The sequence below is a fragment of the Ursus americanus genome, chromosome 7 (assembly GCF_024610735.1).
Source record: "Ursus americanus isolate L20-20 chromosome 7, mUrsAme1.1.p, whole genome shotgun sequence".
NCBI classification, from domain to species: Eukaryota; Metazoa; Chordata; class Mammalia; order Carnivora; family Ursidae; genus Ursus; species Ursus americanus.
This window is the reverse complement of record NC_142133.1, coordinates 85,135,112-85,157,174: the sequence shown is the minus strand read 5'-3', so window position 1 is coordinate 85,157,174 and position 22,063 is coordinate 85,135,112. Positions and strand designations below refer to the sequence as shown.

Sequence of the window (22,063 nt, the reverse complement as noted above, 5' to 3'; positions counted from 1 at the left end):
TTTGTGCCTCCTTCCCGCTGGCCCCTTATTCACATTCCACAGCGAGAACCTCAGCTCACCAGTCGGGGCCCCGCCAGAGCGGCACCTGCTTCACGGTGCGCTCCCTAGACCCTCGTGGACGGAGGGTCACCCGGCACTCAGTGGCTAATCGCTTCTCCCAGAATCCCAGGGACGATCCACATGGAACTGTGTCTTTCTTCTGACACAGTCGGAGTAAACGGGGAGGCGCGGGGGGCAGTGGAGAGCGTGTGCTGCTGGCTGAGCTGGGCTCTGCCCGGCGGACCTGGGGAGTCTGCTGGGGTCTCCGGCTTCGGCACCTGCTGTCCCAGGCTCTGCACACCCTCCTCACAGTTTAGAGGCTCTGTTTATTCCTGCAACAAAATCATTAGTGACGTTTTAGGAGAAAGGGCCACCTGCCAAGCGTACTCAGTACTTTAATAGATTTTCTGGGACGTGCTGTGCCCACTTCATCCTGAATACAGACGTTTCCTGTTCTAAAAAGAGTTGACTCTCTATAAAGGTGTATATGTTTGAAAACATTCTGGTAATCCATTTATTTTTACAAATAAATGCATTTCCTTTGATAAAGTATTGATTATGCAAAAGATATGTTATAACAAACTACTTGCCTGCGTCACCTTATTCATTTGGAACCTCACAGTTTACCCCAGAAATGGAATCGTATGTCATTCTAGTGTGGGCTGCTCTAACAAACTGGGTGGCGTAGAAACAGGAGACAGGCACTTCTCACGCTCCGGAGGCTGCAGGTCCGGACTAAGGAGCCAGCAGATTCGGTGTCTGGTGAGGCCGCTGGCAGACGCATCCCTGCGTCCCCACCGGCAGAGGCGCTCGGCCATGTCTTGTTCGGGCCCTAATCCCAGCGTGGGGGCTCCACCTGTGCCCGTCGTCACATTGTCACGCTGGGGGCTAGGCTTCAATATACGAATTTTGAGGGGATATGAGCATTTAGAGCAGAGGACTTGTTAAACATTTCAAGCATGAAATAAAGTAAAATGAGAGTCTTGTCATAGGAAACTGCTGGCATATTTAAGTAGTTTATTTTCTGTTACATGCACAACTTAAAATAGGGAAGTATTATGAACGTACTGCGTCACTGGTTAGGGGACAAAGTACTCAGGGTCCTGTGGAATTGCCAGAGGTGGTCTGGGCAAGCGGGAAGCAAGAGTGACCAGACCGCGCTTGGAGGCGATGCGAGCCTGTGGGTCCCTGTGCCCCTCACGCTCCACGGGCTGTTCTGCTGGGGGAGCTCGTGCCCACCGTGAGGTGTGGAAACAAAGCCAGGACCCCACAGATGGGGCCCAGGAGCCGTGTGCTTGTCGCTGCCTCGCGCTGGGCTCGGTGGAGGACACTGAACGTGGCAGAGGGTGATTGCGCTCGAACCTGCCTCACTGTGCGGTACGTTGGTTCCACAGGGCGGGACGGAGACTCTCCTCTCATCAGCGTCGTGGAAGAGAGCAGGCGCATGGTGGACAGTGCCATCTACCACACCATGAGGAGGTAGGCTTTCCGCGGGGGGCTGGGGGCAGGGGCGGCATGGGTCACTAGGGGACGGTGCCCAGGCTTGCCCCGTTTACTTGGCACCACGGGTCCCGCACCTCCCACTTTATGAATCAGGAGCTCACGTGCGTTCATTCACGTTCCTGGTTTCGTGGGCAAGATCCTGAAAGAACCGATATTCAGTCTCAAACTCTGTGTCTGCGGAAGCCCAGAGCGAAGCACGGTGATCTCTCCAGGACTTGGTACTGCGGTCCCAGCGGCGGGCGGGTGTCCCGGCGGCAGGGGGCTCAGTAGGGAGGAGCCACGCAATCAGAGCGGGGGCTGGGCTGGAGGACACCACATCACGCAGGGTATTCGGTGCAGGATTAAGTCCACCCATCATTCTGGTTTAAGTCATTAAGAAACCCCTTGATTTTAAATATATACTTGACATCAATATTGAGGCCACTGTGGTCTCACATGAGATGTTTGTAGAGCAAACAGCTACAGAGCAGGTCTCATCCTCACAAGCTTGTTTCATTGGCAGCTAATAATTGTATGATTATATAATACAATAATTACGTGAGCTCTCGCTAGGGACGTGGCGTCCACGTGCAGTCACGGCAGCCAGAGCTGCAGCGTCCGCGCGGCCCGAGACCCGGTCCCCAGAGCAACGCACACCCCTTCCCTAGACGCCCGGATGCCCCGCGGGCGTCCCCCGGCCCTGCGCTCACAGACCCACTCTGTCTTCACAACGGACACAACCTTCACTCACTTGATGGGGAGCCTTCCAACGGGACGCACAACGCTTGGTGTGGCTGGTCTGGCTTTGTCCCTGCGGGCTCGGTGGCTGTACGTGGGGCTCTGGCTCCAGACTCCGCACCATTGCTGCGGTTGCCGGGGGTTTGTTCTCACTTGGGATCGAGGGGGGTGCATTCACAGTCTTCCTGTTAACTCCTGCTCTGACAGTTCTTCCCAATTTCCAATTCCAATTCTGCTTAACTGTACCTATGATGGAGGCAGCATCCTGAAGTCACCGAGATGAGTCCTCCTAGTCTGGGGTCACCAGCTCTTCTAAAGCTCCCGCCCCTTCCCAGACACGCCACTGGCCATGGGGCACAGGACCCACACCTTTGTAAGGTGCCTGCCTTTTGCCCTGGAGACAATGGCGTCCCTGTTACACAGGTGGTAGGACTATTTTGAGGAGGAAGACACTATCTCTGCCTTCCAACACTGTGCCCTCTTTTTTAAGTAGCCTTCACGCCCAGTGTGGGGCTTGAACTCAGGAGCCTGAGATCAAGAGTGGGGGCTCTGCTGAATGAGCCCACCAGGCGCCCCTCAAAGCTGCCCCTTTTCTAAGCATCCTTGTGAAGGTGGATGAGAACAAAGACCATCAGTTTCCTTTGTCTCACAAGATGTCGAGAAACAACCCAGAGCTCTGGAGAGTGTCCCCCAACAATATCTGCCCCTGTGTGTACACCACCCTGGCCTCTTGCAAACTTTTCCATGACCCTGTCCCTCCAGTGACCGCTCCTGTGGATCTGTGCAGCAGGGCTGGGACCACATCCGTTATCCCACATCCTGTTCACTGGGTTCAGCGGCTCCCCCCATGACTCCAGGCTGCAGGTGAGGCAGGCCCTGCTTACGGCATCCTCCCAGCTGCACAAACAGGTCCATCGGGTTCTCCCTCAGCAGACCTCTGCCCTTGGCCAAGGTGTCACCCCGTGCGAGGGGAAGGGTGTCCGCCATCTCAGGGCCCCCAACCCAACTGTCTCATCCATGGGTCTGCCAGCGAGCTGAGGCTGGCCTGAGTCTTCTTCCTCTGTTGAACTCTGAGGACAAAGAAACGGGGCACCTGGGGCTTAACTGCCATTGTCAGGGCCACGGAGCTGCTGGCTCATAAGGAGCGAAGGCGGACAAAGGAAGGCATCACGTCTCAGTCCTGGTGAATCTCATTGTACAGAATTCCCTACCTGGAACACCAAAAACATGGCCCCAAATTTGTTTTACCCCTTTCTTTCATGGTAATGGTAAATGGAAATGCAAAAACGGGGAAACCAGTCACAGAGGAAACCAATCAGGAACATAATCGGTGAGGTCTTCTGAGGTTTCTAGAAGCTTCTTCAAAAAATCTACCTGAGACCAGTGTCAAAAAAGAAGGAACTGAGGCTGCAAAGCAAAGTCAAAGGACCTTAGGCATTCGAATCCAGGAGACGCAGCCTCAGGAGGACCCGGAAACATGCTCTGAGGGGAGGCAGCGTTTATACGGGCGAAGCCACGGGCGTCCATGCTTGTTGGGAAGAACGCTGACCCGTGGAGGGGAAGTAACTGCCGCGAGTCTACACAGGGCGGCGCGGGGCCGGTGCTCGGCGCTGGCTTGCAGGCCAGAGAAGTAAGCCTCATCTGAACCGCGTGGTGCGGGGTGGCTGGCACCACGAAGCTCATGCCCATCGGGGCCGGGGAGCCACCGACGCGCTCCCCCAACAGCCTTCCCCACGGCTCCACCGGGCCCTCGACACTCCTGACCTCATGTCCAAGCCACTCTTCCCGCTAGAAACGCCAAGGGCTTTTCCTCTTACATGTAGTTGTTTCTCAATAGGATTAATGAACTAACGAGCCATTTGCTATTTGCTTACTAACCACAGAATGAATTACTACATTTCGTTTTTTCTTAAAGATTTTGTTTATTTGACAGAGAGACAGAGAGAGAAGTAGCAGGGGGAGGGGCAGAGAGCGAGGGAGAAGCAGCAGGGTTTCTGCTGGATGGGGCTCCATCCAGACCCTGGGATCATGACCTGAGCCAAAGGCAGACGCTTAACCGACTGCGCCACCCAGGCGCTCTGGATTATTACATTTTAATAAATAATTAAATGTCAACAAAAATCCCCCAATAATTGCATGCTCATTTAATTAATTTATTATTTATGAAATAATAAAACATGCAACCTGAGTTATCCAAATACAATAATTTCTCAGTATTTTTTATCCTGATTGTTGAAAAGCTTCTAAAGCACCTTGTGTTCTAAAACCACAGTCCATGCAGCATGTGACGTTGGCTTCTTTTGTGAATTCTTCTAAAACCAGAAGAGAAATCCAATCTGTGGGTGCATGGTGGTCACTGGAAGGATCGAACACCTTTACTATCTTCATCCCGTAAACATGCGTGAGACCCATGACCTGGATACAGGAGTCACCCCTGCCACTGGGAGGCCGCCTGGTGGACGACGGGGCAGCTTTGTCCCTGCTGGTTTGAAACAGAGAGAGACAGGCACACAGGAAAGGAGAAAGAGGCAGATGGAGGGCAGAGAAGGCAGAGGAGGAAGACCCGGAGGGGAGAAGGGAGAAGGAGAGTAAAGAGAGTCAAGGAAGGACGGTGCCATGAATTGACCACATGACCCGTGTGCCCAGGGCCAGGACCCCACGTGTTCGGGGCTGTTACCACACACGTTCTGAGCTTTGACCCCACGTACTCAGGGTTATGATGCCTGGACTCAAGACAGTGATGCCACCTCCAGGGCTGTGACCCTACATCGTTGACCTTCCAGTGCAGACACTCAGGGCTGAGCCCACCAGCTGGGGGCTGTCGACCTGTATACTGAAGCCTAGGACCCCACGTACTCAGGGCTGGGATCCCTCATGCTCGGGGCTGGGACCCCACGTGCTTGGGGCTGGGACCCCTCAGGCCCGAGCTGTGAGCCCAGATAGTTGGGGCTGTGACCCTGTATCCTCGGGGCTGTGACCCCAGGTACTCAGGACCATGATCCCAGTTTCCCACGTGCTCTGGGCAGTGACAAGGCTCACCCTGCCCTCAGGGCTGGAAGACACTGGCTGTGTGCAGTGGCGGGGAGGCTCCTGGGGGTCCGGGTGCAGGCAGCAGTCAGCTAGGTGCAGGAGAGCATCCCGGAACAGTCTCTGGAGCCAGACAAACCAGCCTAGGAGTGTGAGCATGATCTCCGGCAGCAGGACAGGAGGCCATGTTCTGGGCTGAATGCTGGGGCAGAGCAGTGAGGACGGGTCGTGCTGCCCTGCCAAGGGCTCACCAGCCCTCCGTGCCAGGCTGGAGGAGATGCTGGGCCTCAGGATCACGTGTAGACAGGGACCTGGGCTCTGGGCTGGAGGTGCTGGTGGAAAGTGGCCCAGGTGAGTGAGTGGACAGGTGAGCAGATGGTGAGCCCAGAGGCCCGTGTATTGGGAAGAACCTCTGCCACCTCCCTGCGGGTCCCACTGATGATCCCAGAGAGGGAGGGTCCTGGATGCCTCCAGTGCTCACTGACTTGCCTCTAAGGGCTGTTGACTATTTCTTCCTCACGCTCCCAGGAGGAGCCTGTGCACAGCCGTGTGCGCACAAGCGTCCCCCGTGGGCCGGGGCAAACACTCCTCTCTCCTCGATGCTTCGGCAGGGGAGAGGCAGTGATGCTGGGCAGGCTCTGGGTCTGGAGATGGACACAAGAACCAAACGCTTGTATTAGTCTACATGGCACGGTGCCAGGCCGCTGCCAGTCTGCCATGGCTCTCGTCCCCGGGCGCTAAACCCTCCCTGCCTGGTAGCATTCAGGTTTGCTGGAAGTTCAGACCACGTGCGGCCCAGTGCCCCCGCCCCTGCGACTGCCTTGATCCTGTCCACTGCGGACATGAAGACGGTTCTGGGCCTGCCGGGCGCAGAGGAGGACCAGGGAGCATTATGGTGTCAGGAGTAGATGGCTGTGTGTCCCAGAGACCCAGGGTAACGATGGGAGCCCAGATGTGATGTGGGGTGTCCTCACACGGAGAACTCGGAGCCGGCGAGAGCCCACGTTCCCCAGATCTGAGTTCAAAATCAGGTATAAGAGGGTAGGTCTTCATTCTTAATAGCTTACTCACATCCTAAAGCTGCGGCCTTAAGACAAATTGCAGCTGTGGCCCAGGGGTGTGGACGTGACCCAAGCCAGGACCCCTGGCGTCCTCACGAGGTGGCTACGGGGGGAAGGTGACCACAGCAAAAGTGTCTCTGTGGGGAGAAGCCCAGGAGCCTGAGGGACCTATGCCAGCAGCCCAACCTGCAGTTGTCCCCAGCCCGTGGTGGGACCAGAACAGCCAGCCCCACATGTGGACTCCAGGACGAGGGGCCACCCACCCCGGAGACCAGGCTGAGGCGTGGGAGGCGGGCACTTGAGATGCAGCCACCTGGAGCCAGGGCCAGGCAGGGAATGGTTTATGTCCACAGTGCCCTGTGGGGTCACCCAGCAGACAGGACCTTGGACAGAGGAGAGGGCAGCACAGCCTCACCTTGGTGCCTTTGGGGTGCCCAGGTTGACAGGAAGCCCGGGGAAGCAGTCCAGGCAGGAGCAGCCTGGGCCCCGGAGGATGCCCTTCCATGGAAGCCCTTCTGTGGGAAGTGCAAGAGGGTCTGCCGCCAGCCAGGGCAGGTCTGGGCCACGGCAGGGCACTGTGTCTGCAGGAGGCCAGGGCAGAGGGGCCAAGAGCAGGGGCTGATGTCCTTCAGTCCTCGCTCCTAGCTGGGCCAGCCCAGGTCTGGACGTGAGGACGTGTCTCGTCAGGCTGCTCACCACAGAGGCTCCCCGGGCTTTGTCTCAGTTCTGTTGGTGAGCACTGGGCTCCCGTCACTGTGCCTGTGTACGTGTGTGTGCACATACCCATAGAATGAGCATGTGCATGTGCGTGCCACTGGTGCACACAGAGTCACGAGGGTTTAAACAAAGCCCCAAGAAGGATTCCCTCCAACAACTCCTGGGACCTGCAGAGTCTGAGCTATGGAGGGGGTGGCCCCCTGGGTCATGAACTGTGTCAGACCCCAGGCCCCTGCCATCCTGCTCTTGGGGTCAGGGCAGCCCATGCAGGGTTCAGCACATCGCTCTCTGAGTAACAGGTGTGCTCCCTCCAGGGGGTGGAGGGAGGGGTCTGCAGGTTCTCAGGATGTCCGTGCATTAGGACAGCCATGACTCTGAGCAACTCTTGGATGTTAGCAAGTCAAAGTGAACACAGTTACAGAGCCCATTCTGCCTCTGAACCTCACAGAGGGGCTGGTCCGGGAAACCAGGGCCACGCCTCTCAGCCCTTAGCCACTTGCAGTTGTGGTACCAAGACGATGAGCAGGAGTGTGTGGTGTGTGCCAAGGACGGCCGCGAGGAAAGCACGGAGCAATTCACGAACTGGAGCTTGAGCTGGAGCCGCCCGGGCTATTGTGGCATCGGACACTACCGGCCTCTCTGGGCGGGACGAGCTCGGGCGTGCAGGGGTGAGGTTTCTAATGGAGGACAAGGTTTGTGCGGGAACCTCGTGGGGGCCTTTCTCCATGGGGGCTGTGCCCACAATGCACATGCATCCTGATGCGCTCAGGGGTCACCCTGGGGCAGAGGTGGAGGAGGAGAGCACCTGCTTACACCTGTGGCTCCTGGGCCGCCGGCCCCAGGCTCAGGATGTTGTGGCTCCCACCCCCAGGGTGGTCCTCACCCCACGCGCCTGTCTCCCTCATTCCCTGGGAGGACTGGGGACTGGCCTCGGGCCATCCCCTCCCTGGCTCGCTTCTCCTGGACACCTTTGTGGCTCTTCTCCCAACGACCGCACTGGTTTCTGCATTTAAAGGTTTCTCCTGAGGCAGAACACCTTTCTCAGCCATGGACTTTTATTGAATGAGTCTGTTTGTCCCCAGAACTGGCAGACTGGGCCACAAGGTGGCATGAGTCTGGCCACGGGCATAAGGCCTGTTCTTCCCTCTCTGGAGGGGAGATCGGGAGACCTCCTTGCGCGTTCTCAGTGCACAAGAGAAACGAAATGAGTGTGTGTACTTCCTGCGCTCACACTCCGCTGTTCGGGGTGACCCGTGATGGTCTCCTGTCCTCACGGAAGAAGCGTGGCGTCGTGCTGAAGATGCTGGCCTTACAGCCCGAAGACCGACGGCAGGTACAAACCCACTGGGCCTCCGCATGGGGCCTGCTTTCCTCCTCGCCAGCGTGGGGATGGCGCGCTCTGGGTCAGCGCTCAGAACTCCTGCACAGCCCCGCAAACAAGCGCCATTCCCACAAACCGGAACACGCAGGAGTCTTTTATGGTATTAGAGACGTGATTCAGAAATTGCTGCTGATGGAAGCCGCACTAGACACCATTTACTAATTTCCCGTCCAGGGTCCAGACCTGTTTAAAGAGATATGCGGACACGAATTCATGTCCTCTCCCCACACGCTTGCGAGGCAGGACAGGCTTCGCACGCTGATGTGCAGAGGCTGAGATGAGGTTCACACCCTCACCCGGCGGACCCCGTGGCCCGCTCTGCTGGCTCTGAGGCCTGCGTGGGAAGCCCAGAGACCCCGCACATGCGTGTGCACACACGTATGGCGTGTGCACACATCACCAGGAAGCGTGGTTGGGAACCTGGTCCCAGAGGCAGAGTAACGAGGTGGGAGCTTGGCCACTGCAGACTCCTGCGGGGGTGCAGCTGCCCGTGCGGGCTCCGTCCCGAAGAGAAGCGCCCAGTCCCTTCCCTGAAGCGGCTTTTCAAGCCCACCTGCGCTGGATCCAGCCTCCGCGCCTGTGGGGACGTGGCCCCTCACGTGGCCGTGTTCACGAGGTCTGTGGCCTTGGGCTTTGTCTCGGTGGTTCGTGCTGGGACGTCAGCGCTCCGGGCTGAGGCCTGGGGACGGGGCTGCAGTAGATCTGTGCCCCTGGAAGGTTCTGCCAAGTCTGCAGCGTCACAAGGAGCAGATCTCAGGGCAGCCGGAGGGGCTTCCCGCCAGCTCCTGGCTCTACCTGGGGCCGCGGGGGGATGCCAGTTTGGGCTCCCTGCCCCCGGGCCCCTGGCCCCAAGATGCTGTGAGCATGTGGGCTGGAGTTGCTGGAATGTGAGAGGCCGGGTATGCAGGGCGCTGGGGACAGGGCATGGCGCTCCCTGTCAGCGCGGTTTCAGGCCCACCGCAAACGGCGCTGTTGGCCTGTTCTGCCCTGTGGGATTGATTCTCTGACTGGAGGGGGAGGGGCTGGCTGGCGAACACTTGGCCCCAGGGGCTCAATAGGGCTGCATGTGCTCAGGGCCCCTCGCTCACCCGCTGGAACACAGCAAAGTCGTCTAACTGGATTTCGGTGAGAAGGTTTATCTCACCCAAGTCCTGTCCCTCTACCGTAGTCCTGGTGGATGGCCTCCAGATACGCCCTTCTAGAACCCGCATGGTGCTGGTCCCTGGCACGTACTCCGCACCGAAGTGAGTAGTGATTACGTACAAAAGCAGCCGTCTACCAGTAACCCGCTTTATGTCTCCTCTTGTGCTGCAGAGACCTCAGCAAAAGAGAGATCCCATCTCCATCACGGCTTCTGTCTTTCTCCAAACTCCCTGAGCCAACCAGCAGAGCCATCTCCCGAGCGGCCGAGATCATGGAAGCTTCCGTGCGGGCCCTGAAGACAAGAGTCTACGGGAAGCTCGGGCGATCTCAGCCACCCACCGGTGAGCCCCTGAGATGCCTCCCCCCCCCCCCCCGCCCCGAGCAGCGGCCCCCGAGGGGCAGACCCCAGGGCTGGGCGGGGAATGCACGGGCGCTTCTTGCTCGGCTCCACGCTCACTCTCAGGACAGACACGGCGGATCTTTAACCACTGCTCGAACAGGCGTGAGATCATGTCTGGGTTCGCATGGGAGGTACCTGTCCCTCTGCGGGGTATCGTGGTGTCCAAGAGCGTGGGGAGCTGTTTGCAGGGCTGTTCCAGGAGGCGCGGTCACGTGGGAGCAGCCTGGGGCAGGTGGCAAGGATGGCGAGCCGCTCTCCGCTGCGTGGCTGGGGCCTTGTTACGTACTCCAGGCCTTTGAGAACCGGTTTGCTCGACCCTGAACTGGGGACAATACTGGCTGCTGGCAGAGCAAAGCAGCCTCTTGGTGCAAGACAGGGCACTGCTGCCGCTGTGACCTCCGGGTGGTCCGTGAGTCTGGGATGGGGAACTAGAAGGCAGGGTTGTAAGAAACGGACTTACGCAGACTGTTTCAGTGTGGTGTCTCGAGCTACTTGGTCTCTGAGTTCTCCCACCGAAAGAGCTGTAGACACTTAATGCCGACTTAGCCTTTATGTCTTTTATTTACTTTTATTTTCTTTAATTTATTTAGACTTTTTATTTAAATCTACTTAGTTAACACATATGGTAAAACTGGTTTCAGGAGTAGCATTCAGTGATTCACGACTTACCTGCAACACCCAGTGCTCATCCCAATAGGTGCCCTCCTCGATGCCCATCCCCCATCTAGCCCATCCCCCACCTCCTCACTCCTGCAGCCCTCCCTCTGTTCTCTAGTGTAAAGAGTCTCTTATGGTTTGTTTCCCCCTTTCCCTTCTCCCCCATTTCCATATGTGCATCTGTTTTGTTTCTTAAATTCCACGTATGAGTGAACTCATGTGGTGTCTTTCTCTCACTGACTTATTTCACTCAGCACAACACCCTTTAGCTGCATCCACATCGTTGGGAATGGCAAGATTTCATTATTTTGATGGCTGTGTAATATCCCATCATACATATATGACACATCCTAGTTAGCTTTTAGAATAAGATAGGCTTAGCTAAGTCAGGACTCACTAGAATTCTCAGATACCACACTTAACAGGTTCAGTAGACTTCATAGCAACCAGCGGTTCACTGGACATGGTTTTGTTTCAAATTGTGGGGTTGAGCAATGTTTCTAAGGCCAGTCGTGCATGCCCAGGCACCGTCCCGTTGTGTGTGCATGGACCCCTGGCCCCAGCACCTGCTCCAGGGTCAGTGCCCTTGCTCAGCTGCTGGGGAGGCAGGCGCTTGGGGAGATCAGTCTGGTGGGTTTGGTCTCCCCTGAGACGCAGAACTGAAGAACCAAGAACCTTTGGTCTGATTTGTTGAATAAACAGCAACAGAATTGGGGAAATAAATATATAAATAAGCTTGCTTTCTGGGTCTGGGGGCTCGGAGCTCTGACTTGCTTTCCTGAATGGTCGCAAAGCAGACCAGCGAGGAAGCACGTGGGGATTATTGAGAGCAACTGAGGAAGCCCTCACCCCAGAAGAGGCATGGCGGACGTGGGAGTCCCCCGCGCAGAGGCTGCGGCCCCGTCTGAGACCGCCTTCTCTCCCGCGTGTACGGCCGCAGGCACGTCATTACAAACGGCGGTTGATGCGCAGCTGTTTCTCCTCAGATGTCCTGCCGGAAGATGTGCTGAACACAATTGCGAACGTGTCCGGATGCCTGCCTTACATGCTGCCCCCCCGATGTCCAAACACCTGCCTGGCCAGCAAGTACAGGCTCATCACGGGCGCCTGCAACAACAGGTAGGTGTCTCCTTCGGGTCTGCTCCGTCTTCTGGCAGCAGCTGGGCTGCAACAGTGTTAGAGGCCGTCCCGAGGGGGGCTGCAGACCACCTGGGGTCTTCTCCCGCCTCTGAGTGCCCTGGACCACCCCACCTGCCCCACCGCATTTTTGGGTGCCCCCCTGACGTGACCCCATCGACCAGTGTCACCTGGACGCTGCCCCACCCTGTCTGCAGGTGTCCCTTAGACATCTGTCCACACCATCCACAGGTGTCCCCTGGACGCTGCCCCATACCTTCCACAAAGTGTCCCCTAGGGTCGGGTTCTGAGAAGGCCCAGGAGCCGTGGGCTCGACTGGGATCCGAACCCTGAGAAGGATGAGTGCTGAGGAATGCGGCTCCATCAGGCCCAGACATCCGGGTCACAGGTGGAGGACGACCACGGGGCCCCTGATGCAGGTTTGCACCAGAGCAGCCACCCAGGTACTGGAGGACAGCACAGCTGTGGCCCTGTCCCCAGGGTGGGGCTGGGAAAAAGATGGCAGCCCTTCCTTCCTTCCTTCCTTCCTTCCTTCCTTCCTTCCTTCCTTCCTTCCTTCCTCCCTCCCTCCCTCCCTCCCTCCCTCCCTTCCTTCCTTCCTATATTTATTCAAACGCTGAGCACCCTGAGCCAGGCCCTGTGACACATGCTGGGGAATACAACAGCTCTGTCCTCACAGAGCTGATGGATGGGACCATGGTCCCCAGTGGGTCCAGCATAAACAGGACTAGCTCCCATTTTTATTACAGAGTTTCTCAGTTTGAAGTCTAGGTCCTATGATGACTCTGCTCCCGGACCAACCAGAAACGCAGAGCAAACCTCAGAATGAAACAACACGGTGCGGGCCATGTGTCTGGTCACGGGGCTCACGGGGGCTGCTGCCACCAGGCGGGGGCACGTGGTCCAGTCTGCAGTTCAGGACAGAGGGTAACACCTGAGTGAACCAATCACCCAGGATGCATGGGATTCCCGGGATGTCCCACGTCCCCTCCTACACTCTGTTAAAGCCACTGCTCACGCCCTCGAGAGCATCCCCTCTCCAGTCCTCTCCCCAGGAGGGCTTGGGCCCCTCAGCTCAGCCTTCCAGGTCCGTTCTGTGGGGGCAGGATGTCCCCCGGCCCAGCCCCAGGGAAGCCCCATCCAGAGATCTTGTCTCGGCCCCTCTCCTGGCCAGGCCTTTCTCCTCCGTCCACTGCTCGCTCCCCAACGGTGGTGGGTCTTCCTGGGGCACAGGCTGCCGAGGGTGGGGGTCCTCAGTGCACACGATACCCCGCTCAGGGGCTGCCCCGGGTCGTGTCTGTGCCGCACACGCCCACACGTGTGTGCTTTCGTGGCCCGGGTCCAGCCCGCTCCGCAGTTTCTGTGCGACACCCCCGGCATGTTTAACCGCGGTTTGTTCGGATAGAGGGTCTAGAGGCTTGGGACGGCATTTCTTACCTGAGAGAGCGCGTTTTCCCTCTGGGTAGTTGCGGTTCTTGAGCTGAGTCTACAGAATTGCCGGGTTAGAGTGTCATCTTATATTTCCGTTTTGAAGGCACACGTGTCATCAGCAGGACGCTAGGGTTGCTATTCTATTGAGACTCACCAGTGGTCAGACTTCGTTACAGGATTTCCAGGAATTCAGTCTCTGAGACATTGGTCTTTACCACCGTGTTATGCTTTGGATTTTTTACTAAAATTTCTTTCTTGTTGCTCTGGGGCTTGTTTCCCTGTTGCTGTCTGTCTTCTAGACTCGAACGTGAATGCACAGGGGGCTGTTTTCTGCTTTCTCTTTCTTCCTTAATGGAGTCGCCTCTTCCCCTGTTGCTGCTTCGGGCAGGAACCACGGGCTCTGGTCCTGCGTACCGGCCGCCTGTTGGCCTTCATTCTGTCTTTAAGCCAAGTGTGATTTGGAATTTAACTGTATAACTTCCGAATTTCCAAAGGGGGGATTGAAGAGACTCCTCCATTTCTACTAGATTCCCTGCAGTGTGGGGTGGTGTGTGGGCATCACAGGCGTGGGCTGTGGCTTCGCACGTTCGTTTTCCCTTTGCTGAGAGTAGCCAAGTGCTGAGATCCACCCCATGAAGTCAGTAGCCGGAAGTGGAAAGGAAGGATTTCTGCGGTCTCGTGTGCAGGGCGTGAGTGGCGCTGCACGTGCGTTGCGTGCATGAAAGCAGGTGCAGTGCGTGTTTTCGGGGGCCCTACTCTGCTCTCAGGAGCGCTGCCCTCGGCAGCCCCTCAGGTCCCACATCTGCCCGGGTTTTCTGGGCGTGAGTGTGTGGGCGTGCCTGCTGCTGTCATCCTTTACAGTAAACTCGGATCTCAGCGGGGCTGCTGGATGCGGTAGTGAACACTTGATGACTGTCGTTGGCGTTCCGGGCCCTGTTTCTGCCTCGTGCAAGGGAAGGGTACTTACCTGGAAGAGCTCGTTCTGGTGTTGGACAGACAGAATTTCCACAGGTCCTCGCGTGCAGTCTACAACCCTGATACTGTAAGCGTTCCCGTGATTATCACCACCAATGACGGGACAGTATGTGACCTCTGGGTTCTGGGCCCAGTATTAGCCACAGAGGGCCATAAACGTAATTCCACGTGCCTTTTCCTGCAAGCAGGACTCCCACCACCAGGCAGCTGTGAAGTACTCAACTGTGGCGATGGCTGAGCCTCAAAATTACAGCAAAATTTTCCCGGCTCAGGCTTACCGTCAAGTTAACGATGACTGTCCGCAAGCCTGGCCCTTGGCGTCTCTAACCTGTCCCCAGATGGGTGGGGATTACAGACAACGTTTCCATCCACACAGTGACAGAGACACCACCTGTCACTGGGCTCATCTGCTTCGTGCCCAGGCCTGCCAAGTGGGCGTCCTGCATGGCCACACAGGCAGAGTGGGAACGGCCTGGCAGGCTGCAGGACGTCACCCAAATCCGTTACGTGGTGATGCTGCTCGGAGCCTGATCCTCGGAGAATTCCTGACCTCAGGACATGTGAGTCCCTAGAGGAAGTGATATACTCTGTAGGCAAAATCTGATTCATGCATTTGAGCTACAGGCCAAACCCCAGACCTACCTGGGTGTAGTGTGTAATTTGCTGTGTATAAAATTCTGCATTAATTTGTCGAAACAGCTGTCAAAACCCAAACTAAATTTGGGATCTGTCTTCCAAACGTGTGAACACGTGTGGGTGTATGTCTGCCCGGCACCTGCAGACTCACCCACCAGCTCCCTTTCCCTCTGGACACCTGACGCGTGGTCGGTTCTCCTCATTTGTGTTTTGATGTAACTCGTGAAACCGTCTGGCCGAGGTGACAGCTTGCGGGTCTTACCGGAGTGGATGTCCTTACAGAGCGGTCTCCCGCAGGCTTCAAACTGTAGCCACCAGACAACAGATACAGGCTGCTTGGAGCCCAAGCGGCACGAAGGTCGTTTACAATACTGGCGCTTGAACCGAAACAAAATGCCGCCCCTGAGGCCCCAGGACGCTCGTGTGTCTGAGGAGAAGTAGATGTTGCTGGTGTGGGTTTCCTGCGTGAAATACGTGGAACATAACGTGGGTACAAATGACGCCAGAAGAGTTTGGGGAGCACATTGAGTCCATACCCATGATGGAAAAGCACAGCATCGACCAAACCATGTGCTCGCGGGTCTGCGCCACCTGCCGTCACGGAGCTCCAGCCCGAGGCCCACGCACCATGGGCTGAGCTTCCTTACGCTTCTGGCTGTCGGACAGGGCATCAGGCACCGTAGGAGCCATGCTAGGTCCTGGGCCACATGGGGACCCTCTGGGTCTTCATGTACCCCCACAGCCGTGCTGCCCGGATGCACACCCCTCGCGGATAAGGGGGTGGAAAGGATGCGCTACTGCAGAGGTCGAAGGTCCGTCGCAGTTTCCCCCAGCATGTGACCCTCTGCGATGCTGCTTCTGGAGCAGGCACCACGCACAGTCCTGGTGCTCCCATGTCCGTGGCCAGGAGGACACCCATGGGAGCCTCCCAGCATCCACCGTGGACTTGCATCCACATCCCGCCAGGCTGGAAGTTGGACCTGCCTCTCTCTTTAGAACCCAGGGTGTCATGGCATCCAGGGTGCCTGGAGCCTCTAAGAGGGGCTTCCAAACATCGCAGCACCAACCGCTGTGTCCTTGTAACCTCTCCCCCGGAAACGCTCCCGTCCGCTCACTCCGGCCGGCTTATGGCCATGTCCCTCACGCGGCCAAAACCCAAAGCGAATAAACCAGTGATGTGGAACTAAACGTCAATCCCGTGGCGGGCAGATTCTTCTGACACGGGAGTGACGTCGGAGGCCTCGTGGGGAGGCCATGTGAAGGTCCACCAACGGCACCAGCCGCGCTCACCTGGGCTCCCGCAGGGCAGGCTGGGGCTCTGGCTGTGAAGGTCAAGTGCACAAAGGCGAGTGTCCTGCCCTCGCGACAGCCTGCAAGCTACCGAGGTAAAAGTCAATCAGCACAAAAATCATGGCCTAAGCAGTTAAATGAACATTTCATTACTTTTAATGGAGTGAGATGGCACCTCCCCCCAAGCAGCGGAATTTCAGTGAAGACAAACCAACTGTAACAACCTGACCCTTTGGGAAAGCGCACATCGGTCCCCCCACGCTGACTTACCGCCACTAATTAAGTCTTCCGCTGTCCCAGGTCATTCTACAAACGGAGCCGCTTGCGTGCGCTGGAGATCAGTGAAGGATTGATGATAGAATTGTGCCCCAGCCACTGTCCCTGCAGACGCACCCGAGCCCCCACCCCGCCTCCTGCTAGCGCGTCCCTCCGGGGGGCTCCTGGCCGGGGCAGCGGCGGTGTGAGCGACACAGCGGGAAGTCCTTTCCCCGTGTCCGGAGCTGTGCGGCACCATTAGGAGAAGCGCAGTCCGTTCTGTGTGTCACAGAGGCCACAACTGCGTCTCGTCTTCAAATGTGCTGACCCTTCCTGCCCAGAGCAGAAGTCATCTCCGCACACACGGTTCCTTTCAGTCTTAGGCAAAGCTTCTAAGTCAGTCACATTTATGGAAGTATGATCACGTATGTGGTGTCCTTAATCGTGATAATAACGTGTCAAAACAAAGCAACAGATTTTTAAATATTTATATTTCTGAATGCTCCAAAAACTTTACAAAATCGTTCAGCTTGTCATGCTTCTCTTAGACTTCACTACTTTGATGTTCCAACTGTCTGCACACCGGATGCCTGAGAACTTGTTAAAGAAGTCTAAATCCCAGTCTTTTCCAACTCTAACCCTTTGGCCGCGTGGCCCCCTGAGCCCGGACACATGTCGACCACACGCCTCCAAACTGGCCTCACACACTCTTTGCAAAGACCTGCCACGACGGCACAAACGCCCCCGCTGCTGGGTGTTCCTGCGTGGATTTGGTTGACAAATGCCAAGGGAAGGTGAACACCATAACGATTTTATACCCAAATTATCTGTTTAAAAAAAAGCACAAATTTTTCTCTAACAGAAAAATTCCCATTTCTTTTTGCTCTTTGAACTGATATTTCCAGTCTAATTCATCTATCATTTTTTTTCCAAATGTAGGATATGTTACGGTTACAAGTCTCACGTTTGTTTCCACAGAGACCACCCCAGGTGGGGAGCTGCCAACACAGCCCTGGCGAGATGGCTGCCGCCTGCCTACGAAGACGGCATCAGTGAGCCCAGAGGGTGGAACCCCCACTTCCTGTACAACGGCTTCCCACTGCCCCCGGTAGGTGCCTCCACACACTGTGCAAAGGGCACTGGAACCCGGTCCCCGTCATGCTGCCAGACCGCCCGCCGTCTTGGAAGATGCCAGCCTGCTGCTGAGACCAGGCTCCGGATGGCGGGCTCCAGGCAGCGTGCTCACAGAGCCCCGTCCTGTCCAACATCACGGCACCTGTGCTCGGCGGCTTTGCGCCCTCCCTGCTCCCCAGCTTGGGAGCTGAGGCGTGGAGAGATAAAGTCACCAGTCAGTGACTGGGACGGTGCAGATTCAGATTAAGGCTTGTCTGACTCTCTGCTCTTCACAATCATTTCGATATTTCGGTAAAGATTTATTTATTTGGTGAGGGGCGAAGAGCAGAGGGAGAGACAGAATCCCAAGATTCCCCGCAGGTCCCGGAGCCCGATGTTGGTCTTGATATCACAACCCTGAGATCATGACCTGAGCCAAAACCAAGAGTCAGTTGCTTAATCGACTGAGCCAGCCAGGTGCCCCTCGTTTTGGCATTTTGAAATAAATTCCTTCATCCGTAGGCAGAGGGCGATGTGTATTCAAAGGTACTTAACGGTTAGGTGATTCACTCACTCATGCAAAATGATGATTGCTGTTTTACTCCCAGAAGCAAATTATTTGCTAAGCAAACTCATATCCAATCCAATGATCAATTGGGTTAAAAAGTGGATATTTTGCCCTCAATTTGACTACTTGCTTCCATGAATAAACTAGTCTGCCTGGTCTTATACTGCGTGTGACCATGGACTTCTCCAGAAATAGGACAGTAACGGTCTGTTCAGCATGAGCGTCCAGGCTCTGACCACACCAGCTTGGGCACCAGTACGCCATCCCCAGGTTCCCCTACAGAAGCGGTCAATTTCCCTGGGCCCTTCTTGCAGATGGCCACTGGGCAACGCACGTGCTCCTCACAGCTGGGAGCCGCGTCGGGGCTGGTGGCTGGCCTGGGGGAGGGCACGGCCCCTCTGCCTGTGGTCGTCCCCTGTACCTTTCTGCAGGTCACTCTCAGTCTACGTTCGACTGTCCCTAAAGGAGGAAGTAATACCTTTCCCATTCTGCTAGATGCCAGGCCTGTCTGAGCCCAGGGCTCCCTGAACTCTCAGTGTTAAGGGACTAGGATTCTGTAAACCCGTATTTGCCAGAATTACATGGCTGCTTGGAGCTCAGAAATCTCTAACATGGGCTGGTAGGTTCCTGCTCCTGCTGAAACCACTCCAAGTCACCATCCTATGGTTCTGGAGGTGAGAAGAGTGACGTGGGTCTCGGGGCTGCGACCAGGTGTGAGCGGGGCTACGGAGGACCCTCTTCCCGGCCCCCAAAGCCACATCCCCTCTGACCACAGGCGGGACAGGCTCTCAGATTTTAAGAACCATGAGATTGTGATGGATCCACCTGGAGCCCCAGAAGAGCCCTTGTCTCAAGGTCCTCAGAGTAATCACATCTGCAAACATGTCCAGGCCTGGGAACAGCCCTCGAGGCCCCCGGCCCTGCCCTCTGAGTCATGGCCATTATCACACCAATGGCTCCCCGTCCCGTGAGCGAGCGCCCCGATGTGGGGGCTCCCCCATTGTCCTCTTTCTCTGCAGGTATCCATCCCACAGGACATGCTGGTCTCTCTCACCAGGTCCGGGAGGTGACAAGACAAGTCATCCAGGTCCCCAACGAGGCCGTCACAGAGGATGACCAATATTCTGACCTCCTGATGGTGTGGGGGCAGTATATTGATCACGACATCGCGTTCACACCTCAGAGTACTAGCAAAGCTGCATTTGGGGGAGGAGCTGATTGCCAGCTGACCTGTGAAAACCAAAACCCATGTTTTCCCATACAGGTTAGAATCTTAAATTTTTTATTGTTTATTATGAAAGTAACAGATATCATTTAAAAAATCAAACAGAGAAGTATAAATAAAAGTCAAAACCCCCATTTGTCCTGTTCGGGGAGCAGGGAGGTAACAACAGGAATATCCTGTGCATCTGTCCAGAAATTGTCCTCACACGCATGTGCACATGGTGTGCACGTGTGAGCATAGCATGTGCATGTATGTGCACGTGTGCATGTATGTACACCGTGTGTGTGCATGTGCAGGTGTGTTCATAGTGCATATGTGTGTGCATAGTGCCTGCATGTGCACAGTGTGCATAGCCTTGCATGTATGCGCATAGCATGTGCATGTGTGCATGCGTGTGTATGTACACACGGTGTGCATAGCGCATGAATGCATGTGTATAGTGCGTGCATGTGTGCATAGCATGTGTACGTGTGCATGCATGTACACTGTGCGTGCATGTGCAGGTGTGTTCATAGTGCATATGTGTGTGTGCATAGTGCCTGCATGTGCACAGTGTGCATAGCCTTGCATGTATGCGCATAGCATGTGCATGTGTGCATGCATGTGTATGTACACAGTGTGCACAGCACATGAATGTATGTGTATAGTGCGTGCATGTGTGCGTGTGCACATAGCGTGTGCATGTGTGTGCACGTGTGTGCATAGCATGTGCATGTGTGTGCATCATGTACAGCTGGCATGTCCTGCTACGTGTGTTGCTCTGAACCCAGTGCAGGTCACTTAGCAATAATTAGTATACTTCTCCCCATATCATTAAGTGGACAGAAATTTGATTGTTTGAAGACTTCTTAAAGTCTTAAAATATGCATTATAACCTATTAACCAGTTTGCTTGTTCATAAGCATTTAAGTTTTCAGCTTTGCTGTTTTCATGCCGTCACAAATAATGCAGCGAGGCACGTCTCTGGACGTTAGCCGTGGTGCCCATGTGTGTACCTAATGGGCAGGCTGCCAGGGATAGCGCTGCAGAGCTAGGGGGCGGTGCATGTGATGATCGGCACAGATATCGCAGAATTGGTCCCCATAAATATTGTTCTCAGGTCCCCTCTTACCAGCAAAGGAAGAGACAGGACAAGTAGGGGTTTTAATCGCTTCTCTGTAGAAAACATCTTGGAGACTGGCAGGCGGCACTTCCTACCCAAGAGCAGTCCGGGCCACATCCTCACTGGCATCCGCCCCCTGCACCCTTGCCAAGCAGCCACGCTGTTCCAGGCTGTTCCAGTCTGTGCTGTGTGCCTGGAAGGGGGGCCCACACTGGAAGGGGGTCCACCCTGGAAGGGCTTTCCGGCGGGTGGGCCAGATAAGAGAACCAGCAGTTAGGACCGTTTGGTCACGTGCCAAGGAGTCCCCAACAGGCCAGGCATCTAAACGAAATACACCAAAGGGAAAAATCGGGAGAAAGGGGTAAGACAGCAGAGCATATGGGCTGCATCGATCACAGCCACCAAAACCCAGCCTCCTCTCACCTCGCTGACCCCGGCAGGAGCCGGTGGCAAGCTGGAACCGAGGGTAGGGACAGGAGTGGATGGGGCACAGAGTGCCGCCTGGGGGCCAGGGCCGTGGCCAGCCTCGAGCTTCCAGTGTGTCTGCTGAGGCTGGGTGACTCCATCTCCCCTCTCCCGACAGCTGCCCGCCAATGCCTCAGGGACCGCGGGGGGCGCCTGTTTGCCGTTTTACCGCTCCTCTGCCGCCTGTGGCACCGGGATCCACGGCGCCTTCTTCGGCAACGTGACCTCGGCCAACCCGCGACAGCAGATGAACGGGCTGACCTCTTTCCTGGACGCGTCCACCGTGTACGGCAGCTCCCCGGCCTTGGAGAAGCAGCTGCGCAACTGGACCAGTGCTGAGGGGCTGCTCCGCGTCAACACGCGCCACTGGGACGCCGGCCGCGCCTACCTGCCCTTCACGCGGCCTCCTGCACCCACAGCCTGCATGCCTGAGCCCGGCACCCGCGGGACGGCCGGGGCACCCTGCTTCCTGGCAGGGGATGGCCGAGCCAGCGAAGTCCCCGCTCTGACGGCCGTGCACACGCTGTGGCTGCGCGAGCACAACCGCCTGGCCTCCGCGCTCAAGGCTCTCAACGCGCACTGGAGCGCCGACACGGCCTACCAGGAGGCGCGCAAGGTGGTGGGCGCCCTGCATCAGGTGCGCAAGGCCCTGGGGTGCCCCGCGTGCTCGTGTGGGCGCGTGAGCTGGGTGGGTGCGGGGGTCAGAGTAGAAAATGGGATCCTGACACGCGAACCGAGGGTCCGAGGCTCCCATTGCACACACGGCGCAGTCTGGACGAGCTCACCCGCGAATTAGGACCTCACTTCCCAGAGGCGGAGTGAGTGATTTAAGAGAAGTGGGAGCCATATAGGATCTGAGAGTGGGATTTAGGCAGACCTGGAGGACAGCATATAATGTGACCTGGAAACCCGTCACTGTTGTAAGTAAAATTCAAGTAGCTTGCTGGACATGATCTGACCTTGAACAAAGTGGTGTTGGACTCAGGCTCAGGGAAGGGTTCTCGGGTTCCCACTGGGGGTGTCTTACCCCCTCCTCTGCCGTGGGGAATCCTCCTGGCTGTGTCCCCCTGACGGGAACATGCTTGGTTGTGTTGTGTCTGTGCCCCTTCCGCGAGCGTGAGCTCCATGGACATGCGCTGTCTGTGGTCACACTGCTCTCCTGGCCGCTGAACCAGGCTGCACACAAAGTGGGCGGAGCTTATGCGGGAAGCCGACAAGTCA

General features: G+C 56.5%; 1 protein-coding gene across 1 annotated transcript in view; it reads left to right on the top strand.

The window, feature by feature from the left end:
- The window catches only part of TPO (thyroid peroxidase), a 49,504-nt gene that overhangs the window by 5,378 nt on the left and 22,063 nt on the right, over positions 1-22,063 (top strand). Inside the window, 6 exon segments of the mRNA XM_087863902.1 lie at positions 1,434-1,518; positions 9,760-9,929; positions 11,632-11,764; positions 17,348-17,477; positions 19,108-19,314; positions 20,961-21,479. Coding sequence (XP_087720028.1) covers positions 1,434-1,518; positions 9,760-9,929; positions 11,632-11,764; positions 17,348-17,477; positions 19,108-19,314; positions 20,961-21,479 — 1,244 coding nt within the window.